The 17,608-nt window shown below is 46.8% G+C and overlaps 2 protein-coding genes across 6 annotated transcripts in view; one reads left to right on the plus strand and one right to left on the minus strand.

Annotated features, from left to right (window-relative positions):
- Positions 1-17,608, minus strand: part of LOC135914041 (uncharacterized) — a 195,803-nt gene that overhangs the window by 157,609 nt on the left and 20,586 nt on the right. The window lies entirely within an intron of this gene.
- The window catches only part of LOC135914042 (pro-neuropeptide Y-like), a 243,752-nt gene that overhangs the window by 138,998 nt on the left and 87,146 nt on the right, over positions 1-17,608 (plus strand). The window contains exon 2 of one of the 2 annotated variants that reach the window (XM_065446771.2): positions 824-881. The exons of the other annotated variant lie outside the window; for it this stretch is intronic. Within the exon in view, the coding sequence (XP_065302843.1) occupies positions 850-881 (32 nt within the window). The 5' untranslated portion in view covers positions 824-849. The remainder of the gene's footprint in view (positions 1-823; positions 882-17,608) is intronic. 2 annotated transcript variants of the gene reach the window in all.

Genomic DNA, 17,608 nt, shown 5'->3' on the forward strand with positions numbered 1-17,608 from the left:
AGGAAAACACAGACGGTGTAGTACAACCTATATCAATGACAAGAATTCCTCCTTGTGATGTCACTGAAAATTTCATACTGTGCCTTTTCAAAATTCCGCAGTCACAGGCACCTTTCCCTTTTCTCTCTCCTCCTGAAAGAAGCATCATACTTTAGAGACGTGCTAGGTTTCATTAAGTCATATACTATTTTGACTAATAGATATAGGCGAGGGAAGATGTTTTGCACCTGTTCAAAGAAAGTAAATCCTTGTTTTATTTGTTTTTGTTTTTCTAAGCACGAGAAAAGCAGCCCACTCTCCTCTTGGCAATGAATTACAGCAGCATGTCTATTGGCTTCGTAGTGACTAAATTCTAACCCCTTCTGCCTGACTCAAGTTTCACTTTTTATTATCAACCCAGGTTCTGTATACCATGTACGTAGTGCTTGAAATCACCTATTATTTCACATGGTTTATCCGTCCTTCGTGCCAGACCGTGGTGTACAAAACCGCAACGTTACTCTTGATGTTGCCCTTGGGATAAAAACTCAACCATTGCTGTTAACGTTAACGTTATGATAAAACCACCACGCAACACTGGTTTCTGCCGAATATGACACAACAAGCGCTATCAGAATTTCCCATTCGTTCAACTTTTCGCGTCCGCAAGCAGTGTCTGTCATTGGCGGTAACAATTGGCCGGCGCCAACGCTTGCGGATCAGTTTAATGTACGAGTTGCTTTGTGAATTTGTACCCTGTGCACGTATGTACTGGCGCTGTTGATGAAATTATTCGTTCTATCGCCACTTAATTTTAATCTTTGTTCTTGTTATCTCATCACAGAAAATGGCGCAAGCACAATCTGGTGAATGGTCTACTACTGGCCGCTTCTCAACTTCGCGTAAGTAGTCATGGCCAGCAAATGCTCTTGTCACTCATTTACTTCACTGCAACCTTTCTTATTGCAAATTTTCATTTCATCTTCTCTACATCATCCCTCACAGGTGTATCTCCAAGCGATAATTTGTGCTTTGAGGCTATGCGGCACTATGCAGTTGTGTTACCATCTCGCGCTTGTTGTCTTTGCGTTTTCTAGGAAAGAAAGTACTACGCTCCAGGTAATCGCTACTTTAACCAAGACCGATACATTAGACAGTTTTAGCAAAATGTCTTCTGCTCCCCGCTTCGCTCTGGTACACCCGCTCCGCCCCAGTGGATGAACGGAAAAATATGAACGGAAAATCTGTTTCAGCTGAGTGTTCCCGCGTTCGGCGGGCATGCAGTGGCGTGCTGTGCCACCTGGTTATAGAAGAGACAACAGCCAAAAGCATATTTTTTATGTTGCAATTTTTAAAATGATTATTGGCGGTCTTTTTCTTTGTTTTTCATTCTTTTTTTTTACGTGGGCGGCTACATTGTCACACGAAGGCTGCGAGGCTGCTCTGAGTCGAAAACGCCTGATGTGCCACTTTCGTACTCGTCAACAAATCGTCGTATTCCCAACCGTGCTTTCGGGGTCGAGTTTTTACCCTCATTTCGCTTCGTTAGCCACTCTGCCAAAGATAAAAAGCGTCTACCGAGCAGATCAGCTAACCCGCGGCTAAGCTAGTCACCCTACCGCAGCAGTGGCGGCAGCCAGTTTTGTATTTTCGTTGGTCTCGCTCGCCGCGCTTGCGCGCTCCGCTCGGCGAGCTATCTTGCGGTACGGAGGCACCCGTCCGCTCATATAGCGCTCGCGGCTGAGCGTTCGGCGCATGCGCACTTGCGCCCCTGCTCGTTGGCTGAGCGGAGCGGGGCGAAGGAAACGTTCCACTAAAACTGTGTATTGCTTCTTTTTCGTTCGGTGCTTTAGTGTTCTTGTAAGTTTCCGTTGCGCCAATTGCATGGCTGGATGCGCTGTGACTACCTAAATGGACCGCCACTCAAGCGAAAGACAAAAGTTCAAAAGAATCAATTCACAATAATAAAACAGACTAGAATAGTTGTTTCTTCCCTGTGGTATATTCGTCGCAGTTATTTCCAATGTCGTCAGTCCAATTTCAGACCAACCGCCACTACGACCAAGACGGGCTGAATGTAAAGTTGCCAACTCCCGAGTGTACGAACTAGACAGTTTCGAAAGTTTCGGACGAAAGGGGAGGAGGGGGGGGAGGCGACTATTGACCCTGTCAGTGCCAGGAGCCACCAGTACGTCTCATTCTGTATGTGCAACCAAGTTGCACATATTTTTTTAGCCTTGAGTGTACCATATTGCGATTTACAACAAGATGGGCAGTGGTTGCCTGGCTAATACGGATAGCAATATACAGAGGTACTGAAATGGTTAACGCCTCAAACAAAACAAGAACCACGTCGAAAACAAAACCCTCGTTGTGTTTATACACTATAAGAGCAGACAAAAGGAAAAAAATTGCGAGCGAGCTGTCAGGCACTATAGAAATCTGATTCATTGATTATTATTCAGTAGGAAAAAAATGCAATGTAGCAAGGGCATTTAGCAGTCCTGACTGTGCACAGTCGAGAATCGGGACGTTTGCTCGAAAGTTAGGGCTGTCCTGCTAAATTTGGGGACCGTTAGCAACCCTAGCTGAACGCCGCTACAGTTAGACGTCGAGACCTTCCAGTTCACCCCAGAGACCCGTTCCATTTACCACATGAAAAGGCCGCGTCTACGCAGTCGGGCCCGGGCGCAGGTGTACGAGCTTCCGTGTGTGCAGGTACAGGGAAAGGAGGCCCGCTTGATGAAAGGAGGAGGGGTTACTAGCGGAGAAAGGAGGCGGCGGAGGGGAAGGGTGCTGCGCAGTGGCGTGCGCGATCGGCGCCAATCCAGCGCCGCTCTGCCGTGTCTCCCGTACCTCGCGCCGAATCCGGCGTTGACCGCGCTGGTAACCGCAATCGTCACGCTCCGAGTCCTCGCCGCACGGGCGATATTACACCGCTCGATGGCCGAGAGCCAAGCCAGATCGCGTCGCGGTCGACCGGCTTGCACCGGAGTCTGAATCATGGATTGGGTTTCGTGCAGACCGCGGGAAGAGCGAAGGCGAAGACAGTAGATTAGTGGTCGCCTAACGCCGGCGGCTGCCGGCAGCTTCCTAGGACTTGAGATGAAGCAAGGCTACCTGCCACTTTCTGTCCTCCAAAATAAAAAAAAAAGGGGATAGGGGGTAGGTGCCCAATCTCTAGAATGCTATAGGCACAGATGGTCATCCGAATAAAGAAACAGAGAAACAGTTTTGTGCATTGGAAAGAATGTTGCGCAATCTATATTTCATCTTATTTTCCGAGCCACGTTAACGTTGTTATCTGCTAAGGCGATGAGGGCGGCACTGAGCACTATTCTGAGCTTTCCGTCCGGAAAAGAAAATTGCTGTGCATTATCTTTGCAGTGATTTCCCCTTCCTGAGGCATTTGTAGTAGTTCACATTTACCACGTCCTGACTGGACCTGATTATGGACTATACGAGCATTGTGCTTGACCGCAAACGTGGCTATGAATGGATATTTGCTCCTCATTGGGTACACCTTGTGTAGCGTATCATTCGCCAACGCTTTTGCCTATTTTTTTCTGCTTGCAACCTTCTGTTGGACTTTCCGTAACGTTGCCAGTAATGCTGGAGCCGAAGGTTAAAACGCTTCCATTTGGTAACAACTGTTCATATTTGTCTCTGTGCGGACACCATCGCTGAAAGTGCACTCGCTATGATGATTGGCCGGCACCTGTCCTTGTGAATAGCTCGAGTATATGTACATATTTCATAGTTTACATTGTTCTTAATTATTTTAAAAATGCGGGCCATGATTTTATTTCGTGTTTCACTAAAATATATTAGCCATACCCATTTAAATCTAAAGGATCAGCGCAGAAAAAAAAATGCTGGGAACAGGCCTATACATAAGAACAAGACACTGGATCAGTGCCATTAATGACACTGACAATGCTTGTGCAGAAGCATGTGTACACAGTAGAATCTTATTGAACATAACTTCAAGGAACCGGAAAATTATGATCTGATGAACAGAGAGAGAGAGAGAAACTTTTATTGTTTAGAAGGATTTTTGTGGAATGGTCAGAGTTCCTTTAGTCTAGTGCCCCACTGGCCTCGGTCGCCCTCTCAACCTGTTTTATGAAGGTCTGTTGTCCCGCCAGGTCTGAGCTGGTTGCCTGCGCCTCCCCCACTTCATTGTTTGGCGTGTTTTATCAAACCTTAAATTACAAAATGCCATGTTCCCCACTCGCTACAGGCCCGAATGCCCGTCTACAACAAATTACATCGGATTGTGCTGTAAAGAAGTTTTGCTTACTGAGAAAGAGGTGCAAAGATGCAACTCTATTATGTCGTACACTCTCTTAACACTGTTAGATATATGAAGTAAACAAAATTGAACGTAGCAGGTCCTTTGCTGGCTACTGGATTGACTAAGCTTCGTTACTCTCGGCTTTGAGAAGGCACCGGTGACGTATGAAAACAAGAACATAGCTCTTACTACGCCAGTCAGCGACAAAATAACATGCGGTCGTGAAGTTGGAGTCCAAAATATCGGACGGCGCACTGCAAGGCGTCCGATACTTCGACTGGCCTTATTTTGGTGGTCTGTGGAGCGAGTGGCTAGGCAGCGAAGCTGTCCAGGTGTGCATATGATTAGAAATTAAACACTTTTCAAATCTTTTGACTACTTTATTATTTGCTACTGCTTTCCACAAATGGCTTACTAAATAGAAGACAGGTGTCGCCAATACTATATTACAAATCCCACCTCTTTTTCGAAAGAAAAGTCCTAGAGAGCTTGCTTTTGCGGTTCTGTTTGCAGAGAGTGGTAAAAATTGTGGTTACAATTAGCAAAGCGTTTTATTTGCATTACCCAAATAGGAAACCAACCAATTGAGAGGCTGTTCCGTTCAAGCGGCAATTTCGTTTAATTAGGTGATTCCCGTTTATGAGGTTCTACTCCATTTATTGCGTCTTAAGAAACAGGTTGCTGTTAGCGGCGCTCAAACGCCTTGTTTGTCTTGTTCTAAGGCGTCTGTCCTTTGCTTCTGCGCAAGATGTGTCAATCTTAACATGTAGCAATTAGGGCAACATAGCCTGCCCACGTGCGTACTACCCACGTAACACGTGACGAGACCGACCACGCAGGCTTCCATTTTGGGCACGTCGTGCGTAATCCTTACGTAATCGTAAGGCACGGCGGAACGTCGCAGCGGGCATATAAATAAAGACCCAGAAATTCTGAGCCGCATTCGGCCGACACGTGCATGCACTTGGCGCATATAGCACGCCTTTCTAGCTCTGTTCCCCAACGAATAGGCAATGCGGTAGCTGTGCGGGTGCGCCGTAATCAGCTTTCCTTCTCTTATTCCGCTTCGCACGAAGGCTTATTGCGTGAAGGTAATCCTAAGAGAAAATACGAAATATATGTGCAGTTTTGTAACGATGCCTAGTGACGCGGAACGAGAAGACATGAGAGAGAGGCATTGACTCGCAGCAAGCTTTCTTTAGAAACACATGCAATTACGTACGCAACTCCGCGGGAAACGCAGACGGTAGAAGACAGATCACGTGTAGGCATATTGATTGCTTGTGAAGATAAATGATTAAAAGGACTGTTTATAGAGGTCTAGCTTCGCGGTAACCGAAAACCGGGTTATGGACTAATCAGTCGGCTGCATTATTTCAGAAAGTGCGCGGAAAGATCACTGACAGAGTTTTTGTTTTGTATGCCTATGAAAGACTAACACGTCGCGCTTATTCATATTTAGCAATGTGTTCAGACACGAAAGAAGGTGTGACGTGTTTGTTTCGCTAAGTTGTTTCGAGACGCTTATTGTTGTATACGGTAAGCTCAGTGAGTGGTAGTCATCTTAAAGTGTAGCCCGCTGCGGCACTGTAGCAGGGACAGTCTAATTTTAAATGGCTCAGTGTTGCGACATTACTTTTCCAGCTCGTAGTGCGTGCAAACGTGATCAAGCACACAGAGCCTTCTATCAATTTTAAAAGTGGACACATTTAGACTACCGATTAAGCCTAAGATTTCGCTCTAATTTTAGTGCTAATTGCTGGACTATTTGCCAGTCGTTAAGTGCCGCCCAATGAGCGTACGTGACGCAGACACATGTTTTATTCTTATGTTCTCCTCTACCCCTTTTGTTATTCTCTCTCTTTCATTCATTCATTCATTCATTCATTCATTTCATGACAAACACAAAGAACGCATCCACGTTTACACGGATGGTTCTGTCTGCTCTAATAGCTCAGCTGGAGCAGTGGTTATTCCCGCAGAGTCTGTCACACTCAAGTTCAAGACGTCTCACGTAACATCATCGACGGCTGCAGAACTCGCAGCTATCCGTGCTGCTTTAGAGTTTATTAGTCACAAATCGTCACAGTCATGGTCCCTCTTATGTGACTCGAAGGCAGCTCTCCAGTGTCTGATGTCCCCTTTCAACCACGGACCAAATATGCAACTAGTGGCAGACATCCGACTACTCCACCATCAAGCAATCAACAAAGGGCACAACGTCATCTACCAGTGGATACCGGGTCATTGCGGAATTGCGGGCAATCATCATGCGGATGACGCCGCCCGATCGGCCCACGATGGTGCCCGCGTTGTACCACTACCACTGTCACGAACAGACGCAGCCACAAGTCTTCGCTCTCTCGCCCGCGAGCTTACGCAGAATCTGTGGAACACCAGTGAGTTCACGAACGAACGTCTCCACAGACTGGATCCATGTCTGCAACTCCGGCTACCACCAGGGTTACCACGAGCGGAAGCAACACTTCTGTGCCGCCTGTGGCTCGGCGTCGCTTTCACGAACTCCTATTCATTCCGTATTGGAATGGCCGACAGCCCTACTTGCGGAACCTGCGACTGCGAGGAGACGATTCAGCACCTCCTTTGTGACTGTCCCAGCTACAAAGTGCCAAGAACAGTGCTCGTAACCGCGCTCGAAAAACTGGACAATCGCCCCTTTACAGAGGAGAAGGCTCTAGGACACTGGTCCAGACGGGCTTCGGCACTCAAGGCCTTAAAGGCTTTGCTGAAGTATCTAAGGACTTGCGAATTGTGCGATCGCCTTTGAGTGTTGTATCGTGTAGTATCGCGGTACTGCGTGAATTTCCTTAATTTTTTTTTCTCCTCTTCTTCTTCTTTCTCCTTTTACTCCCTTTACCCCTTTCCCCAGCACAGGGTAGCCAGCCAGTACTTACACTGGCTAACCTCCCTGTCTTTCCTCCTCTTTGTCTCTCTCTCTCTTTCACTCAATATGTATCTCCCTTTTACATCTCTCCAGTGTATCATAACTACATCTTCTTCTATGCACCTTTTCTCTTCGAGAGCCGGCAGGCCTTGTGCCCCTCTTGGTGGCAGTTTCCAACCAGTCATCTCTCTATTCTCCCTGTGTTTGTTTTATGTCTACAAACGTTATAATAATATGACTTTGGGACGCGCCTCTCTAAAGATTCCTAGCAACAGAAACAAAAAGGGGAAGCAGTGCTAAAAAATAATGGCGATAGCCACGTGCTTTCCTGCTTTTTATGTCGTCCCATTGTTTGCCCCATTTTCCTTTTTGTTCAGTTAAGCTTGACCAGTGCCGATCAGTAAAATGCTGCAGAAACAATTTTTTTAAATAATACTAGGACCTTTCTTAAATTTGGAGACCTGTAAAACTTCAGTAACCATTATTAAACAAAAAGAACATTATATGTTCCGGCAAACTGTCACACAGAGGCTGTCATACTGTTGGATGTAATGGCAGAAAACCGTTGGCGCGCTTTACCGCCTAGCAGCACTACGGCGCAATGTCGCGCTTATATGCGACGCGCTAGCCGCTTCAGCCATGGCGGTGAGCATCAGTAATGAACCATTGTGTGAGGCACGCGTAATATAAGAGTTCACCACTACTACCTTCAGCCGTCATGTGCATTGCAAGCTTTTCGCTGCTATAGCAAGCAAGTCGATGCGAACAAAGAACAACGTTCGGCAAAAGTTAAGCATCTACAGCAGCATTTACTTTAGTTTGTTGCCTTCAGCTAAAGAACGTGCAATGATCCGGAATGGAACTTGCCCAGGGAGTGCACCAACACTGGACAGTAAAATAAAGGCGAACGTAGACTTTACCTTTCTTCCCGCACTGCTGGCTTCTCCTGCTAATGTATTATAATGTGGTGAAAGGCTCTTGCAGGCGAAATCACCGCTTTGTGCTTCGAACGACCCAATTCACCAACGTTGACTGCACCACCGATAACTGAAGGGATGTGGGTAGTTGCACTTTACAACGAAGCTGTTACAGGGTGTTTAAAAGGTCAAACGCCCTATTAAAGGGTAAAGCGGTTAAAGGGCTGCCTAACAAGCAACCACCGTTTTTCGTTAGGCGGCGCGTTTGGTATCATCTCAACCTGCATCGGAGTCTCGACTCCTTGTTTTAAAACGCGATTATCAATAATTACAGAATACAGGTTACCCTGCATTCACCTTACATGAATGGATAACATTTTCTTTGCGCGATTTATTCAGCTAGTAATCCGTAACAGTGTTTCTCGCGCTCTGTTTTACTGGTTTCACGTCGGAGGTCAGCTAGGAGTTGGCACGGCTGCGGTGGTAAAAAACAGCCGGAAGCGTGGGATCCCCGAGGTAGCCTGTATTTCGTTTCGTGGGAACGCCGAAGCGGCCCTATGACCCGTGCGTCGGCGATGAATTATCACTAATAATAGTATGTATTATTAAAATAATAATTATATGACGAATAATAATTACATCACCGCGTCGCCGTGATGTTCTGTATAAAATCCAAGGGCGGTAACACAATCGCCGCGCGTCGTATGCTGTATATGCAAGTGAAAATACGCAAGGGGAGCCGACGATCGCTTCACAATCTCGCTCGCGCAAGTGAGGATAGCGGAGAGCAAATGCGCCGTCTTCCGTCGCTCGAAAGGCCGTGGTGCTGTGAGGGAGTGGTGGGCGCCGTTCAGCTCCGGCAGAAACTGCGTAATTCGCCACTGGGTGCAAGGAGACCTGGTGATCGCGGCTCAATCTCGCACGCGAAAGGGAGGAAAGTGGGGAGGCCGCGCGGAAGGGAAACGGGGGAGGGTGAGGGGCTTCTACGCCGTCAGTAACTGCGTACTTTGCGCGGCGACGCTCGATCGCGCACACCGTATCTTGAAAACGATCTGCAGGCGGCTCATACCATTGTTAAAAAAATTAATTATGGGGTTTAACGTGCCAAAACCACTTCCTGATTATGAGACACGCCGTAGCCGGGGAATCCGGAAATTCGGACCACCTGGGATTCTTTAACGTGCACCTAAATATAAGTACACGGGTGTTTTCGCATTTCACTCCCATCGAAATGCGGCCGCCGTGGCAGGAATTCAATCCCGCGACCTCGTGCTCAGCAGCCCAACACCATAGCCCCTGAGCAACCACGGTGGATCGCTCACACCATTGTGGGTGCTGTGTGCTCGCCGCTGTTTGCGCTGAAGCGATAGACAACACGAGGGTCACTTCGCTCACTGCTGACGCCAGCGTTTTGACAGCGAGTGTCCGCGGTCATTTAGTGTGATGTGTTCATGTTTGCCTGTGCGCGCTAACATCACGCTTGTTAATTTATTAGCAAATGAACGTTTACAAGCTTATACGGCAGATAAAACTACTATCCTTTGTTTCGTATAGCTGTCTGAGCTATCGCAATGAATGCTTCGCCTTTCGAGTGAAACCGCGACTATCTTTTTTCTAGGGTGTGAGAACTCAGCGAATGGGAAAACCAAAGACAGCGTCACTTTCTTTAACGTCAGATATCGAAGACAACTTTGATTTCTTTGATATATCGGTCGGTCTGACTAGCATACATCGGTGAAGGATTTTCGAGGGCCCCTGAGTGGCACTTATAATTCAAAACGCTTCATTTTGACTGCGATAGCATTATAGGCTGAACTGCACGCATTTCGTAGGCATCTGTTTGACGGAAACTTAGCCAAACTCGAAAGGCAGTGCAGCCCAAAACAGCCTCTGGATATGGACCGATTGCCAAGGCGGTGCAGTGTAACGCAGTGCATCAAAGCGTTAGCTGTCACGAGAAAAGAATGCGAGAAACTTCTCACGCAACGCACGCGCCAGAAGTTTCAAACAGTGACTTTGGCAGGAGACATCCACCCACGCGATTGCGGCCTAATGGCTAGAGCGCGGAACACCTACCATTGGTCGCGCATGTCTGTATAACATTGTAAGAGAAATTCATCCACATTAGGGGTATCTATATAAAAAAAACGCGAGGTGTGCTGAACGCACCCGAGCGGGGGCGCCATGGTGTGCACGAAATCGCAAGTTCATAAAATATGCAAGGTGTACGACCGTCACTTTGATGAATGAAAGTCTGTAAGGTCGCTCGTGACGTGCATGTGCGCAGCAGTCAAGACGTCACAATGATCATATTCCTATCGCTTAACTTAGAGATTAGTGGTGCAATGTCCCAGCCTAGCCTGTCAAGCGACGGATAAGATGGTGGGCATTTCTTTTGAACCTGGTTGACCAGCAGAAATAAATAATCACTTGAATCCAACGTATAGACTTAGGCCTCGACTTCCTTCTGCATATGCTTTCGCAGAAAGGTACGACAAACACGAAAGAACTGATTGTCACCCTGACGGATGGTCACAAGGTGGATCAAGCGAGGTGGCAGCGACAACTTTCACGTAAGCATAACGATGTACAGCACTCACTGGAGAAAACAAATGGCAGCATGTCTTGCTAGAAAAAAAAAAGAAAAGTAAGAGTAGTAATCACATAAGTCTGACATGGCAGAAGTAATCTTTCAATCCACTTTTATAGTTGGTAGTCGTAGTAAACGTCGATTTAGAACGACGATAGCAATTTCACAATTTTCAGCAAAGAGCAAAATATCATTGGTAAATGTGCAGTTTTATGTTGCGATCGAAAATATATAAATCCCTGAAAGGTTTAAAGCACGTCTCTCCATAACTCGGCAAGCTACATTTTTCATGATTTTCTGTTCATTACATTTTTTTATTGAATGCGCTTTTTATTACTCCCACCTGAAAGTACCTTTTCTCTATTTCTTTTTGTCTGCATCTGGATAGCTTTGCTTCCGCAACAAGTTTAACATTGTTTATATTGTTTTGCGCCTGTTTTGACCATCTGCCGACTCATGCTTTGCTACTGTGTTCCTTCTGCGCTACATTAAATATGCCTTCGCTCCCATGGCAACTATTCCAAAAAAGTTTTTTTTTTTTGTTCTTCGCCTTTGTAATCGCACTTATTCAGGTAACAAGCTTTAACGTTATCGGGTTACGACAATAACTTCACTTAGTTTTTACATTGCGTGCATACATACTTTTTGCTAAGAGTCAGAAGCTAAAGACGCTGCAGATAATTGCGGTCCTTCAGTGTTTCTACCTTTCATAAAGGCCGCACAAAGCTTGAGCACTTATAAGAATTGCTACAAGATTAGACAGTAAAAACGAGTAACTACATACGCGCCTTACTGCATACATTAGCTGATCATTCTTCGCAGCTCATGTTTCTTCATACAGACTTTTCCCTGCCATGAACATTACAGTTTGATGCACTCAGAGAAATCAGGCGCCCGAGTAAGAGCTGCAAATAAAAAGAAAACAAGAAAGAAGATTGTAAGTGGATGAACATACATAATTTTCTGTTCTTTGTGCTTTTCCCGAGCCATCATTCTCCCGCCGCGCTTAAGTTAGCTTGTACTGTTGTTATCAGCGTAATTAAAACTCCGTGCTCTTGCTATTAATTATCTTACCCACACAGGGGGTGAAGAAAGTAAGGAGAGTGTGGTACTAGTTGAAATGCAAAGTCAGCGCGTGTAAACATTCACGCACTACCAGCAGTAAAAAACATCGCAAACGTGAAAGAAAGTAAAGAAGCGCAGGAAAGAAACTGCAGCGAAAATTGTTCAAGCTCAGAGAAGCTGTCAGACAAAGGATACGCAGGTAAAAATAAAGAGAGCACTTGTTATGGAAAAAGCAAACTGGTCGGCTCGAGATAGCGGCTCTGCTGCTCTAGAGCCATAACAGACTTTGCTCAGGTATGGAACAACATTATGAACGTTCTCTGTGTCATAGACTTTCCCACAATAATTACTAGAGGGAACTCTGGCGCTGCGATCGTTCAACCACCATGGGAATCATGGGAAGTACGGGGATTTGTCTGAGCTTCGTGCTTGTGGATGCAGACGCTCCTGTGGGTTTTTTTTTTAAATCATAGGGTTTATCTGCTTTTATTGTCATACATTTCAGAGCAGTCTTACTTTTCAACGTGCCGGAGACTCTGTGAACAGCCCAATCGCTACTATTTGGAACGGTTCAGCTTGTCGAACTATGCAAAACTAAACGCACCCAGCGTCTCAAGCACTCGTTTCCCCGTGATAAATTCACAAGTATACATTCGCAACACCATATCTACATTTTCTTAAATTAGAATCAGGTAACATTGATGCCATTTTACGCAAGATATATAAATTCGCTCTGGTGGTCCCCATACGGACCTCCACTAAATGGCTCGTGCTTACTGGCCCCTTCAACACACTGACTGAACTCACAGAAGCCCATCTCACAACACAGTATAGCAGACTTTCTAACCCCGCAACAGTTCTACACATTCCACAAACTCTTTCCATCGCTCCGGCACCAATCATCAAGACTAAATACACCAATCCACATCACATACACGAGAACCTCTGCACCTCCCCGCTTCCTAAAAACATGCACCCTGTGCACCACAAACAGCGCAGGAAGCACCGTGCAAGGGCTCTCCACCTCAAAGGACGTGCTCCATGTTGATGCCACCGAATATTAGAACAGAAATCATTATGCATTATCAGTCATTAACTCTCACGGCCAGGTCGCTGTGGCTGCCTCCATACCTGGCTCTTCCTCGGAGGAGGCAGCCATTGCCCTTGCCCTCACAATCCCAAATTCATCAGTTATTGTTAGCGGCTTCAAAACAGCCATACATAACATCGAAGCGGGCAGGGTCTCTAAGCTAGTCCTTTCCCTCCTTTTGGCCCATCTTTTAAATCAAACTGTAGCATTATTCTCGACTGCCGCACATGCGGCTATTGCCGGATACGAGGCGGCTCATGCCGGTGCCCGAGGATTTACAGTCCGGGTTCAGGTATCACACGTGTCGGACCTCGATACGGAGGAGGTGCCGTTTACAGCCTGGAATCGGCTTATTAGTTACCACGACATCTGCACACACTACTGATTAGTCCGTTTAACCTTTCCACCACTCATACGCAAATCTCCGCGCAGGTGTGAAGTTCTGTGAAGCTGTGGACTCGCGCCTTTTCTTCCCCTTACCTCATCTACCGCATTCACCCCTCCATTTACCTTTCTTCCTCTTGTAAATTCTTCGTCTCTCCCAAACTAGGCTTCAACCAAATCATGTGGAGCCTCGCTCAAGCAGTTACTACCAAGAGAGGAGCAGTGGGAGGCTACCTTGCGCATCTCGAGGCTTGAGCTTCAGGAGGTCATCCTGGAGTGGGCTGAGACGGTGGAGGAGGCCTACTTCCAGTAGTTCCTCCTCCCACCCTCTATCCCATTTTCCCCCTTCCTTTTAATGAGGGATAAATAAAGTTTGTCATTCATTCATAAGGGCCTTATATGCCGCTTTTCTATGCATCCGTCCATGGCGTAATGGTTTCAGCGGCGGGATTCTGTACAATAGAGGTCCCGTATTCGAATCCTGATATCGGACAATTTTAATAATGTTTACTTAATTCTTTATTGCACAGTACTTAGTTGAAAATGACCGGTTTACAAAGTCATGAGGCCGGTTGAAGCCAGAAAGCCCAAGTTTAGGCAAATCCATGTGCTTCCCGTAATTTCCACGCTGGCTGAACCGCCCCAACTGCAGCTCTCGCAGGCACCACTGCCAGCGCTCCCTCTAGTAATTATTGCACGAAACTCTATGGTGCATGCAGAGCACACCGGAAGGCACGCGGACGATGTGCGAGAGTGCAAGTGGCGCCGCCGAGAGCGAATCACAAAGCAGTGCCGGTTAGCGAGTATACGCACGGCGAAATAACGAAAAGCAACAACAAAAAAAGAAAAAAAGAAAGGACACAGCAAACACAAGGATGATGAATGTTCGTATTAACTACCCACCGCAAACCGCAGAAACGGCGGCGGTGTTTTAACTTACGCCAGAGCAGATTTTCTTTTCTGCTTTCTTAGAGCAGCCCCCGCAATTAGGTATGAGAGCGTGAGCATACGTATTGGCACGTGCGTGTGTCTGCACGTACGTGAGGAGGTGGAGGAGGGGCTGTTTGTTTTTCTCGCGAACGGCGTTTCGGGCTCGTTCGGTGGACGACTAAATTGCACGAGCACATAGCCAGGCTGCGGCGCGCTTCCGTACTCGCGCAAACACCGCGGCAACCCTCCTGCTGTAAAGAGCAAAAAAATACATATATATGGTAAAGGAAATCGCTCGGCAGCGGGCGATTTAAGCGAGGACGAGGCAAACAATAAAAAGAGCCCAGCCAAGGGGATACTGCGCAGCGAGCGGCACTGGCGCGAAGCGACGATTCCAAGCTGGCGAGAGATAAACAAAAACTAAAGCAGCGAACAGAAAGAAAAAGGAAAGGAAAATGTGCTCGCTGACTAGATTGACGCCGCGGCAGCCGCTACACTCGCGGACGCCCCACATCTGCAGTGCAGTATACGTATACACGCTTCTGGGGCGCAGCGACACCATGCGGAGGGAGAGTCCGTGGTGCGTTCTGATAGTTGGGTGCAGTGGGACGCGAAATACCTGAACGCAGAACAGCTCCACGTATTTTCTGCATGCGTGAAAGGTGATCAGCACCGAGTATAATTTCTAAAAATAAGTTCATCGCTTATGCCAGGCTCTCCTGAGACTATAATTATAGACAAGACGCAGTAAATATTCAGACCTGGCAACTTCGTCATTAAGAAAGAAAGAGTGAGGAGAATTCGCATGAAAGTACCGTCGTGGAGCAGGATTTTTTATGTATCATGGCTGTCGCAAAAAAGAAAGGTCAGAAAATTGGACAATAGGACGAAGAAAGGCGGAGCCTAATGTTTCGGTGACGAATTGTGGTGGTGTTATGCAAAAGTGCGCTTCCTCAAACCTAGTAATTGCAAGCTTCGTTGGTTAGTTTTGTTTTCTTTTTTTTATGACCCGCAAAGCTTCGCCACCTATCGTACATTTCTTAATACAGCTAGACAACGCAAGATACTTAATGTTCTCCGCCTCATATATCCGACGAATTCTAAATCAGGCCTAGAGAAAACTGCACCGAATTTAGCTAGCGAGTACGCGTGGGACCTTTTGTCGAGCTGCCGTGCTCGCGCATTTGTGCGGGTGGGATTCTTTTGTTTTGAGTTCCGGGGCGACGCTCGTCTTCGCCCTTGTCGACGCTCGCACGAGAGCCGCTGACGTTGGCGAACTCGTCCTCAGGCGCTGACTGCAGGCGGTTTTCCCACTTCCACTTTCGAATTTAAATTCGCCTGCGCGGCGATATGGTCGGGTCTCAGACTCGTCTGTTGTCAAGCGCTCCGGCGATAAGTGTTCCTGGGAGGATCGCGGATTCACTGAGATCTTTACACGCCCCGCTCACGTCGTTTATATCTTACTTTGTCTCTATTTTCTGTATGTGAAGTGTGATTGCGCTTGTACCATTCTGGCAGGCAAAGCTGCGAACGTGAAACCCGCCGAAAGAGTTTTTCTTTGTTTGTTTCTTTCTTTTTTTTGGAATACCAAACGCCTATAGTTTCCTTCATTCTTGGCCCTTCGGTTTCGAGACATTCCGCCGGTAAAAATAATCGACTGTTTTAGCCTTTCCGAAAGTTTCGGACCGTAGATGTACACCGGAATTCCAAAAGACACAGAAAGGTGGCGAAGGGTCGGTCTTGTCGGCCTAAAGCACGCGGAAAATTTATTGCCCACAACTTATCTGATGGCGCAAGCACGTCGGTAGCGGCCTAACTATCCGGGATTTATGTTCCCATGCAATATTTCTGAACTTTTTTTGGTGGGGGGAGGGTGTGGGGGGAAGGGGTGAATAATCGCTGTGCAACCCAAGAACATTCCTAACGCGTCAGTATCGACTTTAGCATTGCAAGATGTCGCCAGCATCGCTGCCCTTGTGGGATACGTAGTTCGGTTATACGTTCTACTACTACGTCAGTGCCCCTCTATTACGCCTCAACTTCTACCTACCTGCGAACGCGTTCCGAAGTCATTCACCTCACTTTCTGATGACTGGTTAGAGCACTGCTGTCCGCTGTTAGCAAAGACGCGTAACGTGTGAGAAGTTGAACGCCCGAAACGCTTATTTTGTAGCTTGGACTGACCATGCAGGCTTAGCCATAATTTCATGAGTCTCATCACAATCTCATATTGTTGAGTAGTTACTCGCCCATGCTTAAACTTTCGACTCGTACATTCTATTTTTTTTTATTGATATGATATAAGGAGATTAGAATGAGCTATTTTGAAGATATCCACTAGCGCTTCTACTGAAATCCGGTTTGAAGGTTGTATATATAGATGAATCACTGTTATACAGAGCTTGCCAAAGGATACTTTACATGCGATGAATTCCGGGAAGTCTGAATCACTGGACTGAATTTGATAAGATGGTAGGTCCTTTCTGATGCACAGGAGCACTCTGCTAACAGCACCTTGACGAGAAGTCTTATATATCACATAATTCGAGAGGCGAAAGTCGTCAGTGATTCCTGCCTCTTGAATGCAAAGTATTGGGAAGTTGTATTGCACAAGCAGTTTACGAAAGTCAGCGCACTTTCTTCGAAGACTGTTGGCATTCCACTGAAATATGGAGGCATTTTTGTAGCGGTTATTCATGTAGTGCCTGCCGCAGTTTCGGTCCGGATTGTTGACACAACAGTGCTTCTAGAGGCAACAAGGCTTTTACTTCTGGTAGGTTGTTTGCTTCCGGCAAAGCAGATAGGATTGCCTTAAGAGCTGCGAAAAGCATTGACAAAATCAGTTGTGTCACCGGTGCTGTGGTATGTTCGCCCTTAGCAGGAGTTACTTCTGCAGTAGATGTGTAAGGTCGCTGAGAGAAATGTGTGCGAGTACAGGAGCTTTCTTGTGTATTACTTTCTGCCTGTTGTCCTCTGGGTTTCCGTAGCACTGATGCATAAGACTGGGCGCTTGACTGTGATTCTCTTGATTGGTTTCTTGATTGCACGGTTGGTTGTTCTCTAGAGGAGGGATATCTTGTTGGTGCTCTTGGCTGTGGTGGTTCCGGTGCCCACTGAAGTGGGTGATCTGGCACTGGATGAACATATCGAGGTTTGGTGCGGATTCATTGCGTCGCGGTTGTCTTCCATGAATTAGTTCATGTCGACGCATTTGTGCCCCCGCTTTTTTCTGTGGGCAGCCTGAGAAGAAGGCGGCATGGTTCCCCACACAGTTTGCACATTTAGTTTGAAGAAGTGACTTGCACTCCTTGTGGTCATGGTCTTCTGAGCAGATTTTGCATCGACGTGTGCTACGGCTGGTTTTCGCCATGTGCCCAAATCTCTGGTAATTGTAGCAGCGAAGTGCGGGTCCTAGGTATTCCTCGACAGGGTTACTGGTGAAACCCAAGTA

The sequence above is a fragment of the Dermacentor albipictus genome, chromosome 4, assembly GCF_038994185.2.
Source record: "Dermacentor albipictus isolate Rhodes 1998 colony chromosome 4, USDA_Dalb.pri_finalv2, whole genome shotgun sequence".
In the NCBI taxonomy this organism is placed as follows: Eukaryota; Metazoa; Arthropoda; class Arachnida; order Ixodida; family Ixodidae; genus Dermacentor; species Dermacentor albipictus.